The sequence below is a fragment of the Fringilla coelebs genome (genome assembly GCF_963513975.1).
Source record: "Fringilla coelebs genome assembly, chromosome: 7".
NCBI lineage: Eukaryota > Metazoa > Chordata > Aves > Passeriformes > Fringillidae > Fringilla > Fringilla coelebs.
The window spans coordinates 20,521,634-20,548,999 of NC_140035.1; the positions used below are offsets into that span (position 1 = coordinate 20,521,634).

General features: G+C 38.1%; 1 protein-coding gene across 7 annotated transcripts in view; it reads left to right on the forward strand.

Annotated features, from left to right (window-relative positions):
• RAPGEF4 (Rap guanine nucleotide exchange factor 4) overlaps positions 1–27,366 on the forward strand; it is a gene marked incomplete at its 5' end in the record, with an annotated part of 141,706 nt that overhangs the window by 43,366 nt on the left and 70,974 nt on the right. For 3 of the 7 annotated variants that reach the window (XM_084209688.1, XM_084209687.1, XM_084209689.1), the window contains 2 exons: positions 23,442–23,514; positions 24,575–24,639. The exons of 1 other annotated variant lie outside the window; for it this stretch is intronic. In XM_084209688.1, coding sequence (XP_084065814.1) covers positions 23,442–23,514; positions 24,575–24,639 — 138 coding nt within the window. Of the gene's footprint in view, positions 1–23,441; positions 23,519–24,574; positions 24,640–27,366 lie in introns of all 7 variants that reach the window. 3 more of the 7 variants (XM_084209690.1, XM_084209693.1, XM_084209692.1) reach the window with 1 other exon arrangement.

Sequence of the window (27,366 nt, forward strand, 5' to 3'; positions counted from 1 at the left end):
AGAGTAATATAATCAGCCTGGCTCCTCTTAATGGAGCTGGGCTTCAGTTGGTGAAATAAAGACATCCTTTTTTTTCTGTCATCTGTGTTCATTGGAACAGCAGAGGATTATTTGGGTTTACAAAGATAATGAAACAAGTAGCTTCCCTTGTTTTGAAGGTATTCTGAAGAGTTAGAAGTCCTGTATCTGCTAAGATGCTCTGTAGTTGCGTTGATGTGCTCTTAAAGCAAACATTTGCTTCAGTGTGTTTCTGTGAAGTTTCATAATGCAGTCACACTTAAGTTAGATGCTAAATTAATTGCAGTGCATACGACAAAACTGGAATTAGGTAACTGCTTTTTTAAAGTTTCGTTTTTAGTTGAAGAGACAAAAGTCTATTGTGGGCTGAATATGGTTGTGATGAACTTTCCATTTGACAAGACAAGGCTAGCCCTCCTCCTCCAGAGTGAAATTCTGTATTTGTCAGTCTGTTACCTTGTTTCACTGTTACTTGTAAAGCTCTTTCGCTAGACTCCAACAAGGTCTTCATTTTCACCTTCAGTTTTAGTCAATAAATTTATGCTAAGTAGTTTCTTGTGCTTTAAAATGTGCTAATGGACGCTAATACCTGCACTTTCAGAGCTGCAGGGGGCTCCTGATGCCAATTGCAGCATACTGAATTTGCTTCTACTTATGATATTTTGGAAAGCAACATAAAAATATTCTTATTACATTTGAGTTCAGTAGAAAATCTCCTGCCAATCAAAGTTGCCAAGGCAGGGCCTGAAACCTTAAAGCAGCACGAGTCCTATGGTGGCATGACACAAACAACAGGCTGTCCTGGGAAACGTGCAGTCATAGGGGCTCAGACTGTGTTGGTTGAATATAATTTCTCCATTTTCTGTCTACAGAACAGTGCATCTTCCACTTGAAGTTGAAAGTCTGAGCCCTGTTATCTCTATTGGTGGCAAAAGGAAACTGTATTGCCCCAATAAGAGGCCTTTCAAGTACCATGATAGTGGAGAGAGTCAACTTCTGTATTGGTGCAATGAGTTTATTGTGTCCCCATCCCAAAGTTTATGAAATCTGCTGACCAGGAAAAGGAATGACATGGCTTTCCATCCTCCTACTCCTCCTAGTCCTTTTTGGTTTAGTCACTTCTGATGAGAAAAGAGGCACAATTTTGCAAGTATCCTGAGAGACCTAAGAACTGTAGGTGATTAAAGCACGCGTAAAAAGCTTCCATCTCACTACATGCATGCAGGCCTAAGAGCTCATTGATTTGTTCCACAAGTTCAATAATCACTAATCCATCTACTGAATTGCATCTGGAATACTCACAACCAACTTCTGGCATAAAATGTTAGCTCACAATCTGCAGTGTATAAAGCAGCCCTGATCAACAGCATCAGGTGCTGCCTGAAGTATGCTTAGAAGGTTATGATAAGTGACTTTGACCTCAGACAGTGTAGCACATGCTGTGAAGAGAATACATTTGTAACTGTCTCAACAAAGTGATCTCTCATCCAAATATCATTCTCTTCTAGGGAAACAGGGAATCTCTGAAAGGGGGAAAAAATTATCTGTAAATTGACTCTAAAAGAAATAGTACCACTTAGAACTTTTATGAAAAATGAACTATACCTTGATTGGGTCCTCTATGAAATTTTGGAACCTCTGTTGAAAACCATTAAAAATTTATAAGCTACTGAGGAAGATCACACTTGAAAGGAGTTTCCTTGGTATCTCATCTTCTAGTTTTCAGATAGTCTTTCCAGCCTTTCTAAATGTTACCTATGAAGTGGATATCTTCCAGGGCATAGTGATCTTCATGGTATCAGACTACTGGGGCACACACTACATTGATCTCAAACAGGTAGCTCCTAAGGACAACCACTCATCTGATCTTTCAGTCTTTTTAAAGAAAGACATATAATAATGAAGGTGTGTTCAAAAAGGGGATCATTCAGACTCATACCTAAAGCTCTGCTATTCAGTGAAAATCATAGACTCCTAATTAGGATGTCAGTATTTTGTGAAGTTTTATGAAGCTTTTAACAGTTTTTATTGCCTCTTTGATTATCCTGGAAAGTAAATAGTTACATATTGGATAACCATATGGATGATGTGTTAGTGTATTTAAAGAAGATTGCTCAGATGGCTCAGAGCCCATAGTGGCAATGCCAGGATTTTTATGCACTAAAAATCTAAACAAATAACTACAAGATGGAGGGAACAATCACTAAAAGGAAAAGTGAGCAATAAAATGTAGAATTCAGCTTTACCATCAGTGACAGAGATTAAAGCCATGGGAGAAGTTATGATGTGACTTCTCATAGTACACTTGGACTATGTCCCAATTAGCTTTCCAGCTTCAGCAGGCAAAGTAGTATGGGGTGGTTGTTCCTTGTTTCTGGTCAACAGTACTGGGCTGCCAGTGATCTTTTTAAAAGTCCAAGTTTCTCTATTTCCTCAATGATTCCAGTTGAACCTGCAGCAGAAGGGATGAAGAATCAGGTTGCACTTTTCATCACAAACCATACAAACCCCATTTCTCAACATACCAATGTACCATAACAACTTCTTATGATAACAAGGCCATTGAATAACCTGGCATGGTATTCCTGGGACAGATGATGAGTGGTGGGAGGAAGAAAGGAAGCAGAAAGAAAGGGTGTGAGGGATAATAGTAGGAAAATTCTTGAGGGACTGAGTAATTTCTTTAGGAAGACATTTCCCATATTTTTTGTTCAATGCTTGAATGCCGCTCATGCATTATTCTCAGTCTCTTCAAGTGAAAAAGGACCCTGTAATCCACGTGCACTCACTGAACTGTAAGTGTAACCTCACTGAAGGAAAGGAACAGTTTGAAAGACTGACTCTTTCAAATTTTAGTCAGGATTTATCATGATCTGTAAAGCACATAATTCTCATAACAGGAAAGCTTCAGTTGTTTTAAACCCTGGCAATTTTTCATTCGAGAAATACCCAGGCAGCAAGCCTTCTCTCAGATGAGTGGGCTGTTTTATATCAGGAACTGCATTTCCTACTTGGCTTCGTCTGCCAGAAATTCTCTTGCCAGAAACTCTGTCATTTCAATTTTTATCTGTTTTTGAGGGGAAGTTAGTTAACCATCTCAGTAGCACCACCATCACTACAAAAAATATCTGCAGATAGTGAAAGGCTATGGAAAACTGATAATTGTACACAAATGCATAATTTTCCCCAGGCCATGATAAGTGATAATAAAATTGCCAGCTCCATTTTACAGTGGAGAGGATTGTGGTATGGATATGCTTTAATATTAAAGTAATCTGTGGACTGTTCTGAAACAACAAGGTAGCAAACATGTCTCGTCCATGCCTGTTACTACTTTTGCCGTGTTGGTATATAATTCATAAAATGTTACAGCCAGTACCATGTTGTGGTACTGGAACTGTGTTGTCAAAGGAACACACAAACACCAATTAGACTTTTCAATGTCTTAAAAAAAATGAATGTAATAATGAAAATTTTCATCATTTGGCTACAGGAGTCAGAGCTTTGTCCTTTTCAATTATATTATATGCACAGACCAGACAGACCTCACTGGGACAGCCCTTGCATACATTTGATGGAGCATTTGACCAAAAGTGTTGGACATCCAAACAAGCTGAAAGCTTAAACACACATGAAACAAAATTTTTTATACTATGTGATATGAGTATGGCTGATTGTTAATTTATTGGTAGGCTGTTAGTAGAGAGTACTTGAATATAAGTGTGGAGCTGAGCTTGCTGAGACTTCGTATGTGGTGCTCAGCAGTCAGAGATACCTCGGTTTCATGTGTTGCTAGTTATGTCAAGAATTACTTCTGTAGTGCATGGCATTATTCCAGATTGTATCTCAGTCAAATGGGTTATTCTTCAGTGCAAGGCTTTTCTAGGGAAGAGAATATCCAGGATCCAGATTTGAAGGCTCTGTTGCAGTTCTACAGAGTGCACCTGAGAAGAACGGTCAATTCTTTTTTTGCTCAAAGCCTGTAATGTGTTTGCTGTCTGTGCCAAGAGGCTGTCAGTGAATGTTTGTAAAGGGAGTTTGTGGGTGTGGATTAAAAAAAAGTAACTGAAGAGAGACTAGCAGAGAATAAAATAATACATGACATATCACTGTTTTTTTAACTTCAAATTAAGATCTGTAGTGCACTAATAACTTCATGGCAGTGGTGATTAAAATAATTATTATCCTTGTTGTACATCTTTACCAATCTTTACCAATCTTTAAAGTGCCTAGCATCTATCCAAAAGGTTCTGTTACATTTTTACAGCAGTGATGATAGTAGTGGTAGTGGAGGGAGGAGGTGCAAAACAGGGTGGTTGAGGAGGGTTGAAGAACAGACTTTCTGAAAGAACAGAAACCCTGCAAGAGTAACAGGAAGCTGTTACTGCAGTACAGCTCTCACTGCAAATATAGAGAGCAAGTGATCAGAAATACAAGCCCACTTGTATTCTTTATTATCTGAGAACATTTGTTCCCATTGAACTCAGTCTTGAAGGCACTGGTCCTGCTTTTTACTCCAATATGCTCTCCCTAATTGACTGTATTTTTATTCATATATGTACATAAAGTCCTCCAAATAATGTAAACACAAAAATTTGGTGTAGAAAGAATTTTATTAAAAACTAGATGTTCGTGTTCCAAAGGAGACTAGAGGATCTCCTGGGATTACTGAGTAGATGGGAGGAGTTGATTGCCTCAGGCGCAGCCCAGGGCCATTAATTACAGCTAGTCATTAATTCTCCTGTAATGCCCTGTGCTAATGCCACTGTTCCTGTCACAACACAGAAACAGGAAGCTCGCTGACCTGTGGACTTTGATGAGTTATGTTATTCTTATAATGATTACTTATATTTCTAAATGCATATCTCTGAAGTGTTCATCAGAGTTTCAGCTTGTAAGCTTCATGTCTTTCCAGAGAGTTAATGTTTTGCTTGTTACTCATAGGAAGCCTTTAAATAGCTATCGAAAACACTATAGCCTTTATGAGGTATGCTTTGTATATTGAATCCTGGGAAAGTAAAGTTGATACTCCCTAAAGATAATCAGTATACCTATTTTCATATCTAGAGAAAATGAAAATTGAATATATGGTTCCCTTACTCTGTGCTTGCCATATCAGGCAAAGTGCAGTCTAAATTCTAAAGACCAAAAACTAAAGATTTAGTTTTTGGGTTGGTTTTGAAAAGAAAAAAGTCCTGAAATATTAATGAGTTTATTTCAATTCCTGAAGAAATGCTAATAAAGGACAGAATAGTTATAATTTAGAAGAATATAAACCAACTATATAATATACACCAATATAAACCAACTTCCATCATATGCCGTTTACATGCATGTCATGTACTCAGCAATGCACAATGAAAGCATTGCTGGACTGATTGTAAAGTGCAGGAGGAAAAAGTTCAGGAGCAAGAGACAGCCCCCAGCACCCAGCTTAGCAGGTCATGTGAGCACACATGACTCTAAGCAGCACAGAATTTAGGTAGCAAACAACAGCTGTGAGAATTTCCGTATTGCTAGACTTGCATGTCTGTTTAAATGATCTTAAAACGTTTTTCTCAAGAAGAAAGCTATTCATCTGACTTTTTGCATAGAGTCCTTCTTTGTCAGGGATCAGAAAGTGTTTTACAGATGCAGAGATTTAGCACTGACATGCACATGTCAGAGGGAAAATTAACAGACTGACTGCACCATGGTTGCACAGACGTTTGGCAGTGCAGAAATATGACAACTGATGGGCTTCACTGCTGCTTTCCCTGAAAGGCCGTACAGCAGCACTGCGTAGCACCCCAGTCGGGAAGTGTGAGAGACTTTACTCAGCTGAAAATATAGGTGAGTTGATAACACTGGTAGCCTGTATGAGAACACTGCTAAATTACTTAGAGAAGAAGCAGCAGCAGCTGAACTCTATAATTAGCTCTTGTGGTAAAGACATGGATTTGTATTGCTGAAATGTAAAATTTCAGCACTACATTGATTCCAAGAAACAAGGTATAATGTTATTTGAGGGTTGATTTAGGATAAATAACCGCTTCCTAAGGTGTGTTTGTTCTCATTATTTACCCAGCTGGAACTTGTTTACTTTATTCAGTATTGATCACAGGAATGTTGGAGCATATTAAAGCAAAAGAGGATAGACTGTCTTTGGGTTACTAAAAGGTTTGAAGTTTATAGAATATATTTGTAGGAGAAGTTGTACTTGAAGTTCTGTAATGGCAATATGGTAGAAGATCAGTATATGGATTTTTCCCTCTACTTGTATGTTAAATCTCATTGACCCTTGTGCCTATTTCATACCCATAGTGGGAGTAGACCCTAAAACCAATGTTTTTTCTCTTAAAAGGACTAGCTAGCATTCTTTTCCGTTCAATTATGTAGGATAATTCTAGGATTTCAGAATGGGTGTTTTAAAAATGGTTTATATTGTTCCTTTTCCTTCTCTGAATTTGCTGTTACAGTATGACTTGTCACTGTGCAGGAGGAGAAGAGATGAGGGAAGGAGGAGGTAGTAGCCCTCTTTGCTGTGCCAATCTTCCCCCTTTCCTCTGGCTTAAAATAAGTTCTATACAGGGCTTTCAGAGAAAAAGAGGGGTGGGAGGGAGGGGGGAGGGAAAAGAGGAAGAGGACAGGAGAGACAGAGTGAGAATGGGAGGAGACCTTTGCCCTATGGCGTCATTATGAGGTTAACATGCATCCATCACCCATATGAAAAACCCTGTAATATAAATTAGACCATTTTAATGCATTATAAGGATTTACTCCTCTATAGCTGGGACTTGGCTAGTAAAGTCTTAATTTCAGTTTTCTGTGATCCAATAATTTTTAAATACTGAACATGTTAAATGATAATTGATTCAGCAAACAAGTCCCTCAGAGATTTGCATTTACCAGGTGAATCACAGGAACTGACTGATCTTCTGATCCTGTTGTTGGGTGAAGTTATGGGTGAGGCTGTATCGAATACCCCCTATGACCAAAGCAGTCCTGCAGGCCCCTACAGAGAGTTGTTCTCAGTGACAGTGCATGCACATTGCAGACACATGCATGCACAGTACTGGAGAAGTCATGTGGAGTTAGGGGTTTATTTCTTTATCTCAGAAAGCTGGAAGTAGTTTCCGCTGTTAAGATTCTTTTTCCTTGACAGGTCTCCTGTCTGTTAGCTTTAATTGTCTGGAGCACCCTAGCCTTCTGTTACCAAGGTTATTCTATAGATAGGAGCGTCTGAAATGGAGAATGTGGAGCTCTGTGAACATATAGCAAAGCTGTGTGTGTTGTACACAAATGAAGGTCTGAACTACCAGTACATACAGTGACAACTGGAAACCATTGGGCTAAACCCATCCAAAGATTGTAGTGACTTCCTGCTCCCTGTCTCAAATATTTCAGAGAGATACAAGCAATTCTTACGTGCTGTTGTCAAAGAGACATCACAGCAGTTTGATGGTGACTTACTGCTATTTGAATTTATCTGGTTTGAGTTTCCTCTTTCTTTGAAAGGACTTAAACTTTTTTTTAAACTTCCTTCCTGATGTTTGTCTTTTTTCCAGATTCCAAAATTAGATCAAGTCACATTTCCTCATGGAACTTCGGCTTCAAGGAGGCATTGAGCTATTGCAGCCCCTAGTCTGAAGGTTCCTGCTCCAGTGGATGACCTGCGCTGTCATGCACAATATCCAAAAACAATTGGACAATGGCAAACTTAAAAAGTTAATGCATGTCCTGCTTACTGTCCCATCCCCCTCAGCTTGTGCTTTCTGACACTTGCTTGATGTCGCTGAGTCCTTTTTGTTGAAAGTGCTGTTTAGTCCATGACTTGCCTGCTGCATTCTCGTTTGACCTGTTAACTGCTAAAGCAAAAAAAGTTATTTTAAGAATTGGCTTGTCAAAGGGAGCATATCTCCTCCCTTCAAAGACCTCTGAAGATTAATATTTGATTAAAATTTGAATGCAGCATTAAAATGGGTGGCCTGTGTCTTTTTACAAATGAATGGCTGGCAAACTTGTGTACTGTCTAGTTTTTAATTGGCAAATTATTCAGTTAGTGCTTCAGGGGGAGTTGCAGGGGAGGACAAGGAGTTAGATGATTTTTAGATACATTCATTACCACTTTTATCCTTAGAGATAGTCTGAAGATGACTAAATCCCTAAGTGGATCCACAGATTCCTTTTAAATTTCTTCTCTGGAAATAAATAAGAGGACATGCTCTAAATCATGGAATAAAACTCCAGGTCCTCACTTGGGCAACTCCATATCAAAACCAGGAGGCTGGATTTATAGTCATTCAGTGGTGGATTTACCTGTGACCCATGCAGCTGCTGCACTGTTCTTTTTGCTGGCCTCTGTTTGTTAGCTGTATTCTTTTTAAATTCCAGTGAATGGCACATCACAAAAGTGTTTTGAATCTGGCCAGCTCTTACTGTTGCATAGCAATGCCCCTTGGGCTGGTTGTCATTGTCTGTGTAGGGCTGGTTCTCCTGGAAATTGATAGGGTTGGTTATATGGCCCGGTAATGAGACATACGCAATAGTACCTCTTGAACATTAACAGCTGGTGCTCAATATCAGCTGTATGTATCATGTACCCTTGTAATTTAAATTGTAATGTTGTGGAACAATAGCAATAGCTCAGTAAGAATGTATTTTGAAAAAAATGGACATGGTAGATTAAATTATTGGTCTAACCAAAGTGTTACTAGTTACTACTCCAGGTATGTTGTGCTGGATTTGGACAGAATGGAAGCCTGTGATGCATATACAGTTCCTGTGATGCTGCTGGACAAGAAAGTTTGTAGTTATAATGCAATTGTAATTAAAATTCCTCCCAGTTTTTCTTTGGTGGTTTCCCATATAGCCAGGAGAGCCTTGTCTATCTCTAGCTACCTTTGCACTCAAGTTCCTGTTTTTGTGCCAGCTTGCTCACCCTTAACCATCCTCCTGTCCTTGGGAGACAGTGCTGGCTTGCCAGACTGGAGTTGCCCTGAATAGTCCAGCATAATGGTTGAAGGTATGGCTGCTGTTTCAGAAGCTGCCACTGACATAAAACAAAACAGAACTGGCCCAGCACTTAATACTTTGGAAAAGCCATCCTCTTTGGAAAAAGCATTTTAACTCTGAATAAAACATTGGGTTGGCTTTTAGCTCATGAATAGCACTTTATTCCACTTGAATAAATATCAGTACTGACAAATAACCACATCATGCCCTGACCTTATGTAAGTGCATGGCAACATTCCAAGTTAATTTTGGCTATTATTTCCACAAACATGTTGGACAGGCTTTTGTAGGTATTTGATTCCTATTTAGGCAGTGCTTTAGCAGATGGGCTGTAAAACAACCTGACAATTATCGAGGCTCCATGGACTGATTAGTTCTGGCTTCAGACACTGATAGTATCTCAGATTCTTCCTTCCCAGGCTCCTCCTGGAGGCTTTGCATCTTTAAGGAACATGTGACAGATGAGTGGTAACAAATAACTGAAGAGCTAGAATTTTATGAAAAGGTTTTGAAAGCAACATTGCTTTATTAACAGGAAAAGTTCAAGCAATTAAAAAATCACTGGAAGACAAATACCTTCTGATCTTACTTTTGTTCTTCACAGTTCATGAGGAAGGGCTGTCTACCAGTGTGTAATCAGGGAAACAAGTTTTCTTGCCTCACTGGCCCCATGTTTGACCAGTTTGCTTTCTGCTTGGATAACTGAGTGAAATACCTTGGACAACTAAATGAAGCTTCTAATGCTACTGTAAGATCACTCCTGGCACTGTCCCAGTTGGCATTTGCTTGGCCTTGCCATGTGCTGTCATTGCAAAGGTGAACTTCACCATCATGGTTCTTCTTTTTAGGACTGTGTTGAAATAGGAGTCATCTTCATTTAATCACCCTCTTATTGGAGTTGGAATATTGATAAAGATAGATCTTAACCTCACATGGTAGCCCCAAGTTGTCATATGCTTCTAGGGGGGATTCTTAAGAGGCACACCACTTAGGTAACTGTTTCTGAATGCTTAATATCTTTAAATTATGTTCCTGGGGTCACAGAATGCCATTGCAGTGTAGTTTCTGCAGTGCCTAAGTTATTGCTCTGAATGCAGCATGGTTAAGTCTTTCTGGTGCTTTGGGAAATTTTGTAACTTCAGCTCACTTGCTGGTTAAATAGGGAAGGTTATTTTGTTGCAGATGCTTTGTCTAGGTTATCACCCAAAATATCAATGTGTGGAAACATAGACTCCTGCCGTATTTATCTTGACATTTTTTATTTAATGTAGGGAAAAGCAGATTGAGATTTGTATTAATGTTTGACGAAATGCCCTCTCTCAGTGCTCTGTTGCTATATGGCAGTCAAATCCCACGTACTTTACTATGCTCTGCCAGGAAGTCTACTAACCTTTCATATAATATTTAATAGGTGTTAGAGCTAGTGCTGCTGAGTTTTTTTCCATTAGGAGGATTCTCAGCTATTTTTTTCTGCTGCTTTTGTAAGACTTGCACTGGTTCTTTCTACAGTGCCAGGTGTTGTACATAAGGTAGGAAATTATATACTCTCCTCTTGCTTGTTGAGCAGAGAAAAGAATCTACTTTTAAGAGCTAGCAGGGAGAGGTTGCTAGAAATGCCAAGTTTAAAGAGAGAGATCAAGTATAGGAGATGAGAAAGCAAGACAAAACTCACTTGAATGTGGAAATGAATGCAAAATCTCAACGGAAACACATTTGATGTGCTGACATTAAAGGGATTGTACTGAATCTATAATCATTGTGGATATATGCAGGGGGTTTTGTATTGTACAATAATCAAATGAGTGGTTCTTTGTACACTGATGGGGATCTCGGGAGAGCTCTAATGATCTAGATTTAAAGAGATACCAGCCCAGTTATGGACAGTGGTATTTGTCTGTTCCTGAAGGAGTGCAATGTCAAAATAATACTGTGTGTATGTGATCCTTAATCTATGTATCTTGAAGTGTTTTATAAATACTAAGCACTTAATTCAGTAGCATTCTGCTGGGCTGTGTTCACAAGCATGGTGATACACTAAATACAGAGATTAAGAGCCTCTTGTGGATAACCCTAGTGCCCACCTGGCCATGCCTGGAGTGCAGGTTCTTTTTATTTGCCCTAGTTTTTTTCCTGTCAGGTACTGAGGAGCAGTTGTTTGGCCAGTATGCTGCTTAATGGCCAAGTATCTTGTGCTGCTGTTTCAGTGTCTGCACATTGAACTCTGACACCTGTCCATGCAGGAAGAGTATGGCCTGGGATGTGTGGCAAGGGGCCACCACAAAACTGGCCTCTAGATGCCATAGCTACAGAGGTTTGACCATTCTGCTGCAAAGCATGAGAAGAGAACAGTAAAGGAAGACATCAATCATACTAACTTTCATCAGTAAGCAAAGCCCAACATGTGGCACTGAGAATTATAGTTTTAAGGAGATACATCTTTTATCTCTCAGAAATTTCTAAAACATACTGATAAATTCAGAGTTGATTTGGGTCAAGCTCTTAATAGCATTTTCTACTATAGACAGAACCACTTTAGGAGTTCTTTGTATGCATGTGTGTCAGTGTTCTTTTTACTGTTTAGGGGCTATAGTAAGAGAGCTAGATAAAACAGCTCTGTGAAAGTTAGAGAAAAGGCAATCAAATTGTCTACTGGGACTGCTGCTCCAACAGAGAGTGTCAGTTGAGTACAAAGTCTTGTCACTTTTGGCTTTCATCTTCTGCTAGCTTGAAACAGCTTTACTGGCCACCATCATCCTTCTGCTGCTAGTATACATTCTGAAAGCGTCTCCTGAATTGCATCTCTACTGCTGTAGCTAACCTGATATATGAGCATTATTTTATTGAGTATTTATCTAGTATTGCTGTTTGCTTTGTGTAAATATTATTCCTTGTACTACATCATTTCCAATTGGTCCAGAACAAGAACTGCCAGGGCTCATGGGAAGCAGGTGCTGGGGCCTCCCCAGCACTGCCTGATGTGTTTAATAATGTTTTTTCATCCTTTAAATAAACAAATGCAACATGATTCCATAAAGTATGAGCAGGAAATACAAATATATATAAGAAGTGAACAACTGAAAACAGTGGACTAGAATGATGTTTTACTTCCAAAATTGATGATCTTTTACTGTATGCCCTGACCTCATGAAATCTATCCATCTAGTGGTTAGGTTGAGATTTCAATATGCTAATGAAATTCTTTTTAGCCATGTGCAAGGGGGAACCCAGAAGAAATGGCTGTTTGCTCCATTGGAATGGAAACATAAACGTTTAGAAAATTAAATCAGTTCCTAATAAGTTGTCTATTGAATAGATAACTTTCAAAACAAAATGTAAATTTTAGAATACACGTCTAAAAGCCAGATCTTACAGAATGACAACCTAAATGCCACGAATTTTTCACTCAGAACATCTTTTAATAGTTTGACAGAAGTTGTCTTAGTGCAAGAATCAGCTTTACTCATTGCCCCTCTGATGGGGAACATGCTTCCTAAATTTCCTTGGAGAATTGCTGTGTTGTTACACTCATAGTATGTGGCTAACTTTAAAGGTCTGTTAGTGAGTCTTCAGCAACCCCTTTTCTCTTTGTCTTATAGGTGATTGTTTACAACCATCCTCATCATCATAATCATAGTTTGTGTAGTCCTATGTAAACTTCACAGCTGTGTCTCTTTGAATCTGATTATATCTAGTTAAAACTCTGTCTGGGACAGGGTTGGCTCCATTTTTTTATTAGTTGCATCCCTTTGTGGTGGTACAGCTTCAGTGCAAGAGTGTAATAAATAGATGGGAAAGAGTTTGCTAAGGCATTGTTGTTTCAGCCTTTGGAGATCTGTCCTACAGTGAATGCCAAAGCTGTAAACTTCTTGTTCTCAGTTAGCTCATGCTCTGATGTAATCATACTTGCTTTATGTGTAGAAAAATCTTTGGTGAAACATTCTCATCTTGAGCTTAACTAAGTTGTGCCATTCTGCATCTTTTGTGCTGTGTCACTTGCCTGTTTCCATCCTGCCCCTAGCTGCACTCTTGACATTTCTGTTTGGGAGGAGGGAGACAGGATCTGACCTTTTCTTTTGTGTGTAGAACTTAGCAAAGCTGGACCCCCAGTTAAGCTGATTTCAGGACTTCATATGACAAAGGAGGAGACTGATGTGTTGTTATTCTCCGTACATTCTCTTTTTCTGGAAAGATTGTTATTCAGTCCAGTTCTGTAGTTTACCCTTCATTATCTTGTGTCTCCATTTTTCTCATGTTCCTCTTGTTTCATTTTTCTCTTTTGGTCATGTGTTCAACCTTAAAATTTCCTTAGTATTTTTTTCAATTAAAAAATTCTACAGTGCATCTTCATTACTGTGCCCCACTGCATATCTCAAATGTTGCTCTAATCTTGATGATGAATAGCATGACAGAATGTAGGTAGGTAGGATGAAAACAGATAATGAGGAATGAAAATCAAGTTTACCAATTTTTTGTGGTTATATATTGTACTGTGAAGGAAACACCCCTTCAGAAAATGAAATAAAGAGAAAACAAAAGCAGATAATACAAATATTTAATAAAATATTTAAATAGTTTTATTTATTTAATACTTACAATGCTTAAATATTTAATATAATATTTACAATGCTTTTTAATACAAAATTCCTCCCCACACAGAAGTGTCAGCTAGTAAAACTAGGCTATATACTTGATGTCCAACTCAATTGGAAAAAATCCAGAATTTGAATAATTTTTAAACAGTGACTAGAAGAATTTGGATTTTTTTTTTTTTACACAACTGAATTATTCTGTGAAAATGTTTCATCATTTCTTTAACCAAGTTACTCTTCAGAATCACAGAGCAGTTTGGACTCTACCTAGTGTTTACTGTTTTAATCCTTTAAAACTCCCATATTACATTTTCTTCTAATTTTGCTTTATAATTTGCATCCCAGAGTGACATAATGAAAAATATTGCAAACATTTAGCATGTCCCACTATGGAAAATAGAGATTAAGCTTGTGATTGGGTAATTGGCACAGACTTGTTGATTGTGTGCTGTTCATCTCAATCTGCATAATGTTTAAATCTAAGCTATCTCAACACCAGCCAAATTTACGGAGCCAAGCTTCTGCCTATCGTGGAGTTCTATACCTGTTTTTAAAACATCACCAGATAGGACAAGAACACACAGTCTTAAGCTGCACCAGGGGACATTTAGGTTGGACATTAGGAAGAAATTCTTCACAAAAAAAGGTTATTGAGCGCTGGAACAGGCTGCCCAGAGAAGTGAGAGAGTCACTCTCCCTAGAGGTATTTAAGGAAAGATTTGGTATAGTCCTTAGTCCATGGTCTGGTTGACAAGGTGGTGTTCGGTCATAGGTTGGGCTTGAAGATCTCAAAGGTCTTTTCCAACTTAGTTGTTTCTGTCACTCTGTGAATTGCTTCTTCAGTGGCAAAAAGAGAGAGGAGGGAGTTTGTTTATTAGACACATCCATAAGCTGCATCACATTCTCTCTTTTTTTTTTTTTTTGTCCTTTTTTTCATAGCGTGCCCTCTTCCTTGTTGTAGTCTCTTCATTCCTTGTGACAACTCCAGTGGGTTGAAGGAGTCTATTTAGGCTATATATTGCATTCCCCTCCTGCCCTCCACCCATTCTCACTCCTTTCCTTCTTATTTCTTGTTACCTTTTCTTTTCTAACATTTAACTTCCAGTGGGACTTTCTTACTCCTTTCCCGTCCCTGTGTGCCTCCATTCCTCATTGTCCCCTCTTGTCATGAGGTTTGAAAATGTTTCTAGGGCTAAGCTGAAGGGAATACTGTTACATTACTTTTTGCCTAAGGAAAAAGGGTTTTTTTTGCCTAAGTTTGTTGTACAACAAACAGTCACAGCAGGACTCCAGGTCAGAGCTGCAGCACTCGCAGCAAAATAAATTGTCTGTGATTTGAGGAAATCACTTGCGCTGATCTCAGTCTTTAGGAAAAACCTTGAAAACTGCCCCATCCGAATAAGGCTGCTGCATTGCAGTTTGTTAGTGCAGTTTACTTAGTCCTTATGTTATGGCACAGCTGAACAACTGTTACTAATGTTTGCACTTCAGTTTGATAAAAGTCAGGCATTCCCATCCAATACATTTGGAAATCTTCAGAAAATATGCTGTTGTACAAAAAGGGGTATGTTTAACAGGCCGTTAAGAGGTCTTTTGTAGGGAACCTGAGAGCCATGAGATGTTGGACTGTAAATGTGGATGTAAAACAATGAAACTAAACACTGTATTACAAAATAGCTGAAACATTATTGTGAACTGCTGCATTGATTATAATACAGTGTGCATGAAGGGGACTCCAGATTTGAGTAGCTTGACCCTTGAGAGGTTTTTGCTGACAAGGTAATTCCAGTAGTGCCATTGCAAGGACTGCTGGGTGAATTGGAAGCCCAGATATTTTGGGTTCCTGTTAGGTGTTATCAGTCTGATTGTGAGTGATTTTCTGTCAGAATACATGCTTTTCACTGGAAGAAATCACTTGTGTTCAATCATACTTCCTGAAATATAATTGTTTACTTTGTCTTTACATTTTTCCCTCTTATTTTCTGTTGTACTTGCTTTGATTTCTCTGCAGTATTCCTGAGTGAGCTGCACAAACTGCTTTTAAAGCATTTCACACTGTAATCACAATAATATTTTAAAAGCCTTGAAGAAAGACAAATGTTATAAGGGAAATTGTATGTTTACTTATTTACACTTATTAATTATCCTTGTTATTGTTCTGCACAATTGAATAGAAACAATCAGTTTGGAGAATTATCCACGAAAAGGAAGCCTTTGATGTTGGATGAGTATTGGAGGTTGATGTGTGCTTGTTTCTGTGAGAAGCAAAAGCAGTGTTAGATTGACCCCACCAAACTGCTTAAGAGGTTTATATTGATTGTAGAGGAATTAATATTTAACCCAGAGTTTCCTTCCAGATGAAAACAAATTCTAGACGAACATACTTCTGTGTTCAGGGGTTATAAATATGAAAAGCAGAGTTACAGATCAGCTCACCAGCTTTTTCTTTATTTGTTTCAAATCTCCTTTTAAAAATATATGTAATGGGAGGGAAGAAAAACTTTATAACCATGAATAAAGCCACTGCTGTGCACAGTGTCATCATAAGGCCAATGTGTCATTTAAGTTGCACTTAAAACCTATTTTTTAGACTTAGCTTCTGCAGAGTCCTTGTAGTGACCTTACAGAATTTTATTACAGAGAGTGTGTCTTCAGCCCACTGTCAGAGCACAGCCTGTAGTAGGAGGTTTCCAGTTTTTCTCTATCTCAGCAGCACACACCTAGTTTCTCACCAATTTTTTCAGATGAAGTCTGTTTCATTACATTCATGCAAAGATATGTATCAGGCCTTCTGTATTTTCAAGGTGGCACTCTCAGGGTGGAAGAACAACTTGGTTTAGAGGTTCTTGATAACTTCCAGCTTACTAAGTACACACAATCCTTGCTTTTTGCTTGCTTTGGAGGCTAAGATGTTATCAGAAGATAGCAAAATATGCTTATGTTGCCACAATTACAGAATTTATCGTTCTGTCAAAGCGCTTTCCACATATCTCTCTTTGAGATGTGAACTTTTGTCTCAGCTGAAGCTCTGCTCCAGAAAAATGCTGAAGATTAGTCAGAGGTGCACACAATATAGAAGGAAAAATGCAGGAGGCAGCCTGTAGTTGCCCAGGTGAGGAACTGAACAAAACCAGCATCGTCCTGTATTTGTGAGTCTCCTGTTACCTGTCTTGCAAACTGAGATCATCTGAAAGAATGCATCATTGTTTCTCTGCTCATTATAATAGTGCATGTGAAAGTAAGAGGTGTGATTGAAGGTAAAAGGAAGTATTTTGTACCTGGAACGTTAGGAAATTGTTCTTCCTCTTGTGCATGACCCAAGAGATGATTCTAGACGTTGCTTCATCCTCTAAGTCCTGTTAATGTAAGTTAAAAGTTTGGCTGTAGTGGTAAGAAAAATTATGTTAAACCAGCACATTTTTCTTAGTTGTTCTGCTCTTCATTTTTGAGATGTATCTGCTGGCTTTGCTAATAAAGATGCAGGTTTACAATTCTTAGTGTTGCAGAACAGTTTGAAGAGGAATGAGGTTCTGTTCTGTCACTGCATTGTTCAGCAAATTCCAGCTTAGGTATGATTTGATGCTTCTCTCCTACATGTGATTAAATGGAAGAGGAAAAAAGGAAGGCACATCTTTATTTTATGATCTTATATTGAGTTTGATGCACTGTTGGTAGCATTATAATTTGATTTTAAAGATATTACAGTGAAAAAGTAAATATGGAAATGTATAAAGCTCTTTTTCAGCTACTTTCAAAAGCTTGAACTTGATGTTAAAGGCAGTTAAGTATTTTTTCCTGTAAATACCTTATCTACTCTATGTTTTCACAATTGAAGTAAAACAAAACACATAAATCAGATGGGACCTTTGTTCTTAATTTGGTTTCTTTGTCCTCTTCTAAGTGTATGCAATCTTTCCCACCCCTCCCAGCCAAGTCCTGTCCCCACCCAAGTGCATTTCCTGAGTGGATTTCTCTTGGAGACAGAACTGGAGAGCTGTATGACAGCATTTCTATATTTAAATTAGATCGAGCAGAATAGGCTGTGTAATTTGCTTAATCAGTGCTCATGCTCTAATTTCCTCAGATGAAATTTTTTGCAGTGCATTCTTATCTTTGGCTTTCTATCTGGTAGCCAAGTCTGCTATTTGGCATGATTTCAGAGAGTTGGGTGCATTTTTCTTCTTGACAAAATATCAAGGGGATGCTGTGATAAAGGAAATTCTGCACACAGAGCTTTTCAAGCAGGATAAACTGATTTAGGTGGAAATGTGACAGGAAAATACATGTCTCCAAAATAAAGAGATGGTGTAAAATAAAGCATAGTTGATTAGAGCTGTGCAGAAACATTGTGAAGATGGTAAATAGGTAAATAAATGGAAAAGATGCAGATTCATCTGCTGTTACATAAACTGTACCTATTCTGGGATCAGGATTCAGCAATTTTGGTACAGGCATTTCCTGTATTTATTTTAGCTGAACATGACTAAATAGTGCTTCACTTTGGCTATTTCAGACCTTGTCTATCCCATTTTAATGACTTGATAGACTGATGTATACAAAATAATCTGTTTCTGTTCAGTAAGTTGTGGGGAGATCTTCACATGGCTTATTTTCTATTTTTCTACAAACTAAAAACATTTTACTACTGTAGCATTATATTTTCTAGTAAGTCTTTATACATTCCTTCAGAAATACCTCAGTTCTGTTCTCTTACCTGTGCTGTTGATGGCAGCAAATGTTTATATTCTGTTAATGACAAAGGAGACATTTATCAATAGTCAGGATACTTGGTGTTCTAGAGTGAAGCACCAGCTTCAAACAATGATTTTTTTATCTAGTATTAAACAGCCATGGGTTAGGTCCTTTTTGTGATAGCCAGTTAAGTGACATTGACCTGAAATGTATGGAAATTTTCTGATTGAGCTTGCTTAGAAGAAATACACTTGGTAATTTGCAAACATACCAAGAAGACAGTATCTGAAGTCAGAATTAGGCCGGTCTGCTGGGGGACTCAGCACATACTATTGGGCAAAAGCAAGGGTGCTGTTCGTTTTCCCCTTTGTAACAAGATTGGGATGAAAAACAACTATCAGTGTGATAATCAGTCTGGGGTGGGGTTTTTTGTGAAAATCGGTAAGAACATTAGGCACTTTTTTGTTGGATAACACAAACAGATAGCAGGCCAATGACCTGAGATTTTACCCGTCAGTTAAGTGAAGACCAGAGCATGAACTCTAAAGGCAGAAGTCTGGATTTTTCAATCTAATCTCCATTTGATTTGATGAGTGAAAAGAAGGCCCAGCAATCTTCATGGGCTCTTTCTTTCAGGGGCTTCTCTCCTTACTCTTCTGGAGAAAAGAGAAGCAAGAGTGCAGCACGGGAGTGGCATGCCCTTGTGAGTAATGCTCATGAGGGACGTGGTTCACTGCCAACTTAGAGGAAGAATAGAGTTGTACTGAGAGCATCAGTGATCAATTATTTATTGTCAAAAGAAAACAGAGAAGCTGGCTCACATTGTCAAGCTACCGCATATATTCTCCAAGAGAAACCATTGCAGAAGTATTGACAGCTAGTACAGGAATTTTGCAGACCTCAGGCAATAGTCCCAATAAGAGCATCTGATGAAATAATTACACTATGTTTTGAAAAATGTATGGAAAGGTCACCTTGATGTTTTGCTTAGTACTTCTGTATCTGAAATTAATTATTTTGTGTTACTCCCAAGTTTGCAAGTTAGGCAGGCTTTGCTTTGTCACCTTCTCTGTTCAGACTTAGGCGTAGGCAGAAAAGGAGGCAGTAGAAATGGTAAAAAAGGACACTGTGTTTGAGATTGTGAATAGAGGAGAAAGAAGGAAAAAGAATGATTATGTATTGAACCAAGTACCTTTTGAGGTCTACAAAACTGTCTCCAGTGTTACAAGACGCTTAATTCCTGGTATCTGGCCACAGATTCCTTGGATCTGTAGATTCACCATGGTGCGGGGAAGCATCAGAAGCCTGAGCTCCTGGTGCTGCAGACCATCACTGCCTGGGTCCTTATGCACAGCCCTTATTGGCCAACTGCAGAACTGCTGCCCTTGGGGGAGTATTTGCTGTAGAACCTGTGTTGAAATCTTTATACCCAGGGGGTCTTCCCTTCATCAGTCCTGTGTCTTTCCTGTTAGTGTGCCTGGGGTTTTGCTACACAGCAGTGAACGTGAACAACAAAGGCTCATCTATATTCTTTGCATGTACCTGGCTTATTCTGGAATGTTTGTAAACAGGTATTAGCTCTTCACTATTAGCAGCAGAAGAGAAGGGGCTAACCACAAAGACCAAAGACATATTTTGTATATCTTGTGTATGCTAGAAGTGTTTTTCAGGAATTTAGAGATAGCTCACATCACAATTATAGTAATTGCCTTTCTAAACATTAGCATATAAAAATATACCTAATTATGTTCAGTAGGTTGAAGAAAACCTATTGTACTCATGAAAGCCTATGAGACAAACTGCAGCTAACTACAAATAAAGCCTTAATTTGAGCATGCAAAGAAACACACTGACAGCGAGTGGCCTTAAAAACCATTCCCTCACAGCACCTTCCCAGCAGGGCAAGTGTGTGATTGTGTTTCTTCCTTTTCTTCTCTCCCCAACTGTTTCTTGTCACCAGTCTTCTTTGCTTTAGGCCATAGCAGTGGCTGAAAAGGTCAAAACGTGTTAATTTTCACCACTGCATGGGTATGAGGCAGTCATCAACTGGAAAAAAAATACTGTCTTTATTACTCATGCTGTCAGGTTAGATGTAGGAATTTTCTGTTATTTAAGCTGTTGCATGATAGAGTTTATAAATTGATAAAAATCTGAAGACAGAGTGAATAGGTCATTGAATGTAGCTTTAAAAACTGCTGTCATGTTGGATTTACAAAACTTGAAGACTTCTGGTGATAAACAAGCGTATGATGATTTGATAATTGTTCCTGTCTTTCATAAGGAAAGCCTTTCCAGATTTCATACTACCTGTGGAATATATTTTCAAAAGCCTTTTGTAAATATCTTGTCTGTTAATCTTCAGGATGATTTTAAATGCCACCTATGAATATAATTTAATTTATTGGATTTTATTTTCATTTACAGACAGTATGGAAACAAGATAGGCCTCATTATCCCAGCTTTCACTGATCTCATGCCTGGAACTTTATTATTCCATCTGATACTGGCAAATCTTTATGCAATTACTTAGGTCTGTCTTTGCATGCTTAGGTTTCCCAGCAAACGGTGTTTCCCTGACTCCTCGAAATAAGTTTCCCTTGACATTTAATTTGGCTGATGTGGTGACACAAGTTTAGGCATAAATTATACCTTTTATGTCAGCCCACACCCACTGAGATATCCTCATGAGAGACCATGTGTAGGCAGTTGTATCAGCCCTCCCCCCAGGGATACCCAGATATAGAAGAAAGTTTCATTTATGCGGAGGTGCCCTGGAGGAGTATGAACAACTGAGCTTTCTGAGGGCATGCCTTGAATTATTTCTTCTTCTGGTAAAGCTGCTTGAGCTCCTTCACAGGCAGCACTGCTCACAGGGTTTGCTGTATCACACTCATAAATGGACTGATCCCAGGGCAGGGTGGGACCCTCATGCAGGAGGTGACAGAGGGGACGTCCTTAGGAGTGACACCAAATTCCTGTGTTATATATCAGGAGTCTGTGCTTTTGTTCCTGCTGAACTTTGGTGCCCTGAGCATGAGTTGTGCCTGAATGGGATTAAATGCCTCCTTTAAAGTTATGTATCTAATTCTGGCTTACTCTACCTGTAGTTTTTTTCTGAAGATGGGCCTTCATATCTTTTGGAAATTGTCTGCTGTGTTTGATGTTTTGTCTCTTGAGAAGAATAATCAGGAAAAATATTAGAGAATTAATCAGGAAAAAAATGCCATGCAGTGTATGATGGCTGTGGACATGATATAGGAAATAAAAGAAAAAATTACTCTCTTCCTACAGTTTAAGCTCTTTATAGGAGTGGCTTAAATGTGGACTAGTAATGTATTTCTGGGGAAATGCTATTTTGGGAAAAACAGAAAAAAGAAATTAATACCAGCTAAATGATGATGAAGAAGAAGAGGAAAACATCTTATACTGTTTGTTTTTATCTTGTCCCAAATGAACCATTCCAATTTTACATCTATGAATTACATTTCAAGACCAGATTCAGTAGAAGGTGGAACAAAACATTTGTCTACTATTTGAATAAATGTTATTTCAAACCCTTGGGGACACTCTTTTGGTTTGTTTTGTTTTTTTTTCTTTTGGCCAATGAAAATTACTTTTCCCCTTGGTTTATATGTGTGATTTACTAGTTGAACTGAGAAAATAATTATTTGTTATGTTCTTCCTCTCATTGAGTTCAGGCATGGGACTGGATGCAGAGTATGGGAACTGAATGGTTTGAGAAAGAAAATAGGAGAGTTTTATCCTCAAATGAAATAGCATTTGTTTTGTGCGACTGACCAGGGATATAGCATAGATTTGCTTTTACGAGTATTCAGCTGGATTATGGGTGAGATTTAAATAATATGTTACTAAGCTTTAGGATGTAATAGCTTGTCTAAAAATAGGATTGGATTATTAAGATTAATGTAATCTTTGTAGCTTTTGTTATTATTTAGAATGCAAGACATTCAGTCTTTAGTGCTAGAATTGATGATGTTTTCATTTCCAAGAAAAATAAATGTATGAAGGATAATTCAAGCATTGTTAAAATTCAACAGGCAACATTTTTAAAGTGAATACATCCAAACAACTCCATAGAGCAAAGGATAAAACTTTTAAATTAAAATTGCACTATTGCACTGTCTCAATTATTGTGTGTGCTTAGTTGAAACCTGCATGGATTCCAGCTGATTGATTGTTCATGTTGAGCTCACTGCACACCCAAAAGGTTGTATAAGGAATTTTGTGTACACTGAACATCAGAATCCCTATTGCACAAGCGTGTTTTCTGGCAGTTCCAAAAGGGAATTATAATTGTTTATCCTTAATCATGACAGTAACATAATGTGATTTGAAACAAAAATGTGCTTCTTAATCATTGAATGGTTTGTATTTGATAAAAGCACAATTTTTTTCCTTTGGTGTAATTTTTGTTGCTTCTGTGAGTTTCTTAAGCCTTAGACAGAGCTTTGAACCTTAATGACCATGTCATCAGCATTCACTGAAGAAAAATACCAGTTGCTGACATCAGTTACAATTATGTAGCTTATGGTGGTATAAGGAATGTTATTTTTACAGTTACAAAGTTTCATCTGCTAATACAGTTTTTGTATGAGGATATACATAATACGAGGTGTGAGATCTGTGTGTTTCATAGCCTTGTAGTTTCTGAATACCAAACTTAGTGTCTTGGGTTTAAATGTTTAGAGTTTTCGCTCTACTTTCTGTGTATTTCAAATCTGACACCAGAACTGTTGTTGTACAGGATTTTTATGAATCCTTAGCTCGTCTCCATTCCTATAATAAAGTAGCTTTTTAGCTTGGATTCAGATAAGCAGTGTAATTTCAAATGAGCTTTAAAACAATCTTTATGGGAAATCACACAGCTAAGTAAAACATTGATTTATTAGAAACCTTAAAGTCATGCTTTGGGGAAGATGAAAGAGGGAACTGGTTTAGCACAACTTTGAAATAACAGCAGTGTGTACTCCAGTCAAGAAAGCAGACCTTGTAGTGTTAAGAGTAAAGACATGTTTGATTGTCTCATATCTCGTGTGTGTGTGAGAAGCACAAGGCAGGAGACACAAGAATAAATAGCATGGCTTTATACATCTGTACCTGACTGAATGTGCCATCGCTGTCTTTCAGAAATATCGACAGTATATGTCTGGACTTCTCACTCCTCCTTATGGTGTTATGGAAACTGGCTCCAACAATGACAGTAAGTATGAGAGATTAGGTATGAGGTGGTGGGCAAGCAAATGAGAAAGGGAAAGAAAGGAGAAGATGGAGGTTCTCCAGGTTTGAGTATTGAACTTTAAAAATTTAATTCAGTTTGGTATTACAACTGCACTAATACTGCATGTAGTAGAAGACACTTTGGAACTTGCTCAACTGCCTTCCCAGCTGTACAAGTGTACACAGAGCTTCACCAAAATCTGCACTATGACCCAGGCCTGTTGATTAAAACGTACTGGATGATGTCGCGTAGCATTTTACTACTTGTGTTGCATGAACCATGGAACATGGCCATGAGTCTTGCTAGTAAAATAAATATAACAAACTGTCTCAATTGTTGTAGTTAGGATGGGCTACACAGCTTGCTGGAGAATCAAGGGTAGTGGTTGAGCTTGCAGTAAACATGCTGCTCTCTAATCTTTGTTACATAGCTAAATAATTTTGGGTATGTCTCTGCCTCATGAGAACCTGTCAAACTGTGGGAGAGTGCTGTAGACATGAATCCAAGGGCAGCCTTTGGAATTCATCACTTATGTAAATCAAAGCACTTATATTTATTTGCCAGGGATTCTCTGGATGCCAGGCAGGACAATATCTGATGGCTAGCAATTGCATCTGCAAATTTTGTCTCCTATGTTAGATGTTCAATATGTTTTCTTTGCAGGATAATATTATAGAATAGCATAGCTATGCTGCTTAGTGCAAACTCAATGTCACATTTGACTGCCAGGGATTACTGAGACACTGATAGTATTAAATTAAAAATTATAAGTAACTCCTGTATACATGCTTCAGATACTAAATTTTGGAAAAGAACTGTGCTTAACAAGCTGTGTAAAAATATTGACCCTAGTTTGCTTTTTGTCTTTTTTGTGTTCACTAGAGGAAATTTTTTTCTGAATAAATGTTTTGCTCTTTAAAAATTGCAGATTAATGTGTATGTTATCAAAGTATTGAACCCTCAAATTTGCTGTTCTACTAATAAATATTTTCACTGTCAACGAATGTACAGTATGTATTTATTTTATGTATTCTTTTTCTAGGAATGCCAGATAAAGACAGTATGTCAAACAGTGCTCTTTGCCAAGTTTCTAAAAATTGTAATAAGGTAAATTGCTCACAGTTTTGCCCCTTTTTTTTTTTTTTTTTTTTTGTTGGAGGGGGAGGAATTTGATTATGAAAAATGTAATAGTATTTAGCATTCAATTGAAAATAACTGAGTGCAAATGCAAACATATGGTTGGTGCATTTGAGTACAGTATACAAATTATAAGAAGGCCTTAGACGTTGTATCATTTAACTGAAGCAAGCAGCTGGTTCAGGATTATTACAAAGTGTACTGCCACTGAAGTTTGTGTTACAGTCTGGTTTCTTGGTCTTTGTTGCAAAAGTGCTGAGGATAAGGAAGAAAAGCAGTGCTATGGCAAGACCAGTGGATAACCAGTGGATCATAAAATTCATTATTAAATCCTATTTTAAGGTGTACCTGGGTCTGAACTGATGCATAGGCATTGTTCTGGCCCTTTGCTCAGGGTGAATTTTCTCCTACGCTCAGAGAGCAGCTTTACATCCCAGCTCTCCTTTGTAAAATAGTTCTGTGCCTTCAGCCTCTCCAGATGAGGACCCACATGAAAGAACTCATGAATATTTCTGTGCCAGTTTCAATAGTGGGATAGAGTATATATATAGATTAATAGTGGGAAGAAATAGTGTCAGGCATTGCTGTAAAGATTGATAACTTCTAGAATTTCTGTATGGCAGGAGTAGAAAAGTTGCAGTAATAAACAGATGCTAGGTTGCCTTCCTTCTAGACATGGGAGTTTAATTGGATGCATTTGTGTGATGTCTTTAAAAGGTTAAAGGGTTTTTTTTTTTTGCACAAAAAGCATCTCTTGACAGCAGATGAAGACAAGGAATATTTTAGTGTGTTTCCTTAATGCAAAAATAACTACTTCCACCTCTCCCTGTCTGTCTTGCTTCCTCAAGAGTACTGACCTTTTTTAATTGTCACATTTAGCTTTTATTTAATGTATACATGTAACAGTATGCAGTTCCTTTTCCTAGAACCTTATTCTCTAGCTATACTACTTCTGGACACAACCTTATCCTGTAGGAACATAAATATTTTTCTATGCACTGAGTAATTGTTCTTAGATACTTAGCACCTTGGATTCTGCAAGAATTTTATGTAACAGTTATGAATTATGTCTAAGTGCTTTTCTAGGTTATTGGCATTTCAGTGGTACACTTGGAGTTATGTCAGGTCAGGGGTCCTGCTGGATTTCTCAAGGAAAGCACCAGGTGCAGAATTCAAACTAAAAGATGGTTTTGTGTTTTCTGAAGCAGATAGAAATAACAAGTAAAGGTAAAAATGTCTGTCTCCCCTAGAATAGAAGGTAATATCCCCCCAGTAATGGGAAGTGATGCTCAGCTAAGGATGGTAAACACTTTCTGGTACAAAGTATTTTAGAAACTGAGCAAAATTTAATGATTATTACCTTTGCCAATAGCTGGGCTTTTCTAGCACAACAGGACTCTTCCTGTATGAAATAATTTCTTGGGCAGGAGACAGAGCTTGGCTAGGGCAGGCTCAAACTGCTCAGTGACTTTTACAAGAACAAAGTCCTTTGCAAACCATATTATCTTCCTTTCCAAGCCATGTGTAAAACAGCCATCCTTCTCCCTCCCACACTGTGCACATTTCTCTGGAGAGAAGCTGAGTGAGTAAATGTGTGACAAATACTTGTCACCTTCTTTCATCCTGGAGGTGCTCAGACAGTCCCATAGCAAAAGGGGCAGAAGAGGCTACACAGCATAGAAATGATCCATGAATTCTAGTTCTTTGTTTTCTCCATATGACCACAGCTCTCTTTAATTATGCTCAGTGAAAGGTAAATGCCGCAGAGGTAAATATGTGAGTATTTTGTTTACTGCATGCAAACCTCATTTCTGCAGTTTTAAACTGTGCAACTGTTACAGTGCTTACACAAAATGTCTGTCACCCTTCATGCCCTGCTGTCTGGTGAACCATCAGGGAGTTACTGGAGTTCCAGGGCCAAATTCCCAAAGTCGCTGCCAGCTTTTCAAAACAAAAAATCAAGATACCAGAAAGCAGTGCTGTATTTCTAGATGTTACATATTTTGCTTATTTTTAGGATGATGCATGACTCCCAAAATGGCTAGTGCATCAGGGAAGGGCATTCTTCCAGGGAAAGAGAGGTATTTTCAGGGCATCTTTAGACTGCTTTAGATGGCCAGAATGATACCTGTGAGGCAGGCATCAAATACAGCTCAGAGAGGCCTGCAGACTACACTGTAGTGTCCAGAAAAAGACTGAGTGAGGAACCTTCTGACATCCAGAGAAAGTTCCTCAAAATCTTTCACATGGTAAGAATACATTACACTCTTAGGCAGAGATAACATCTTCAGTACTTCTGATCATGATTTATTTCAAAGTGTGTATGTGTTGTTTTCATTTTCCAGGGAAGTTTATAACTGTAAGTAATTTGCTTCAGATGAAATTTAATGTATTCCACTCTAGAAATATGAAATGCATGTTTTTCTTTTTTAGCCTGTGGTGAGTCTTTTACAAGTACTCTAATAGATGTTTTTCCATAATTGCTAATTATTTGAGTTTCATCTTCATAGCTTAATTTTTTCTCCTGTCACATCTATTAGTATTTGATGAGTAACATAAGATTTTTCTTTTAATACATGCTTTGGAATTTTCTCACCATATGGGGACGTTTGGTTTTTTCTAGTTCATTAAAATCTACAAAAAAATTTCTAGTAGGAGAAAGCAACAAAGAGATTCTTTTTACCAAATGTGAATTCA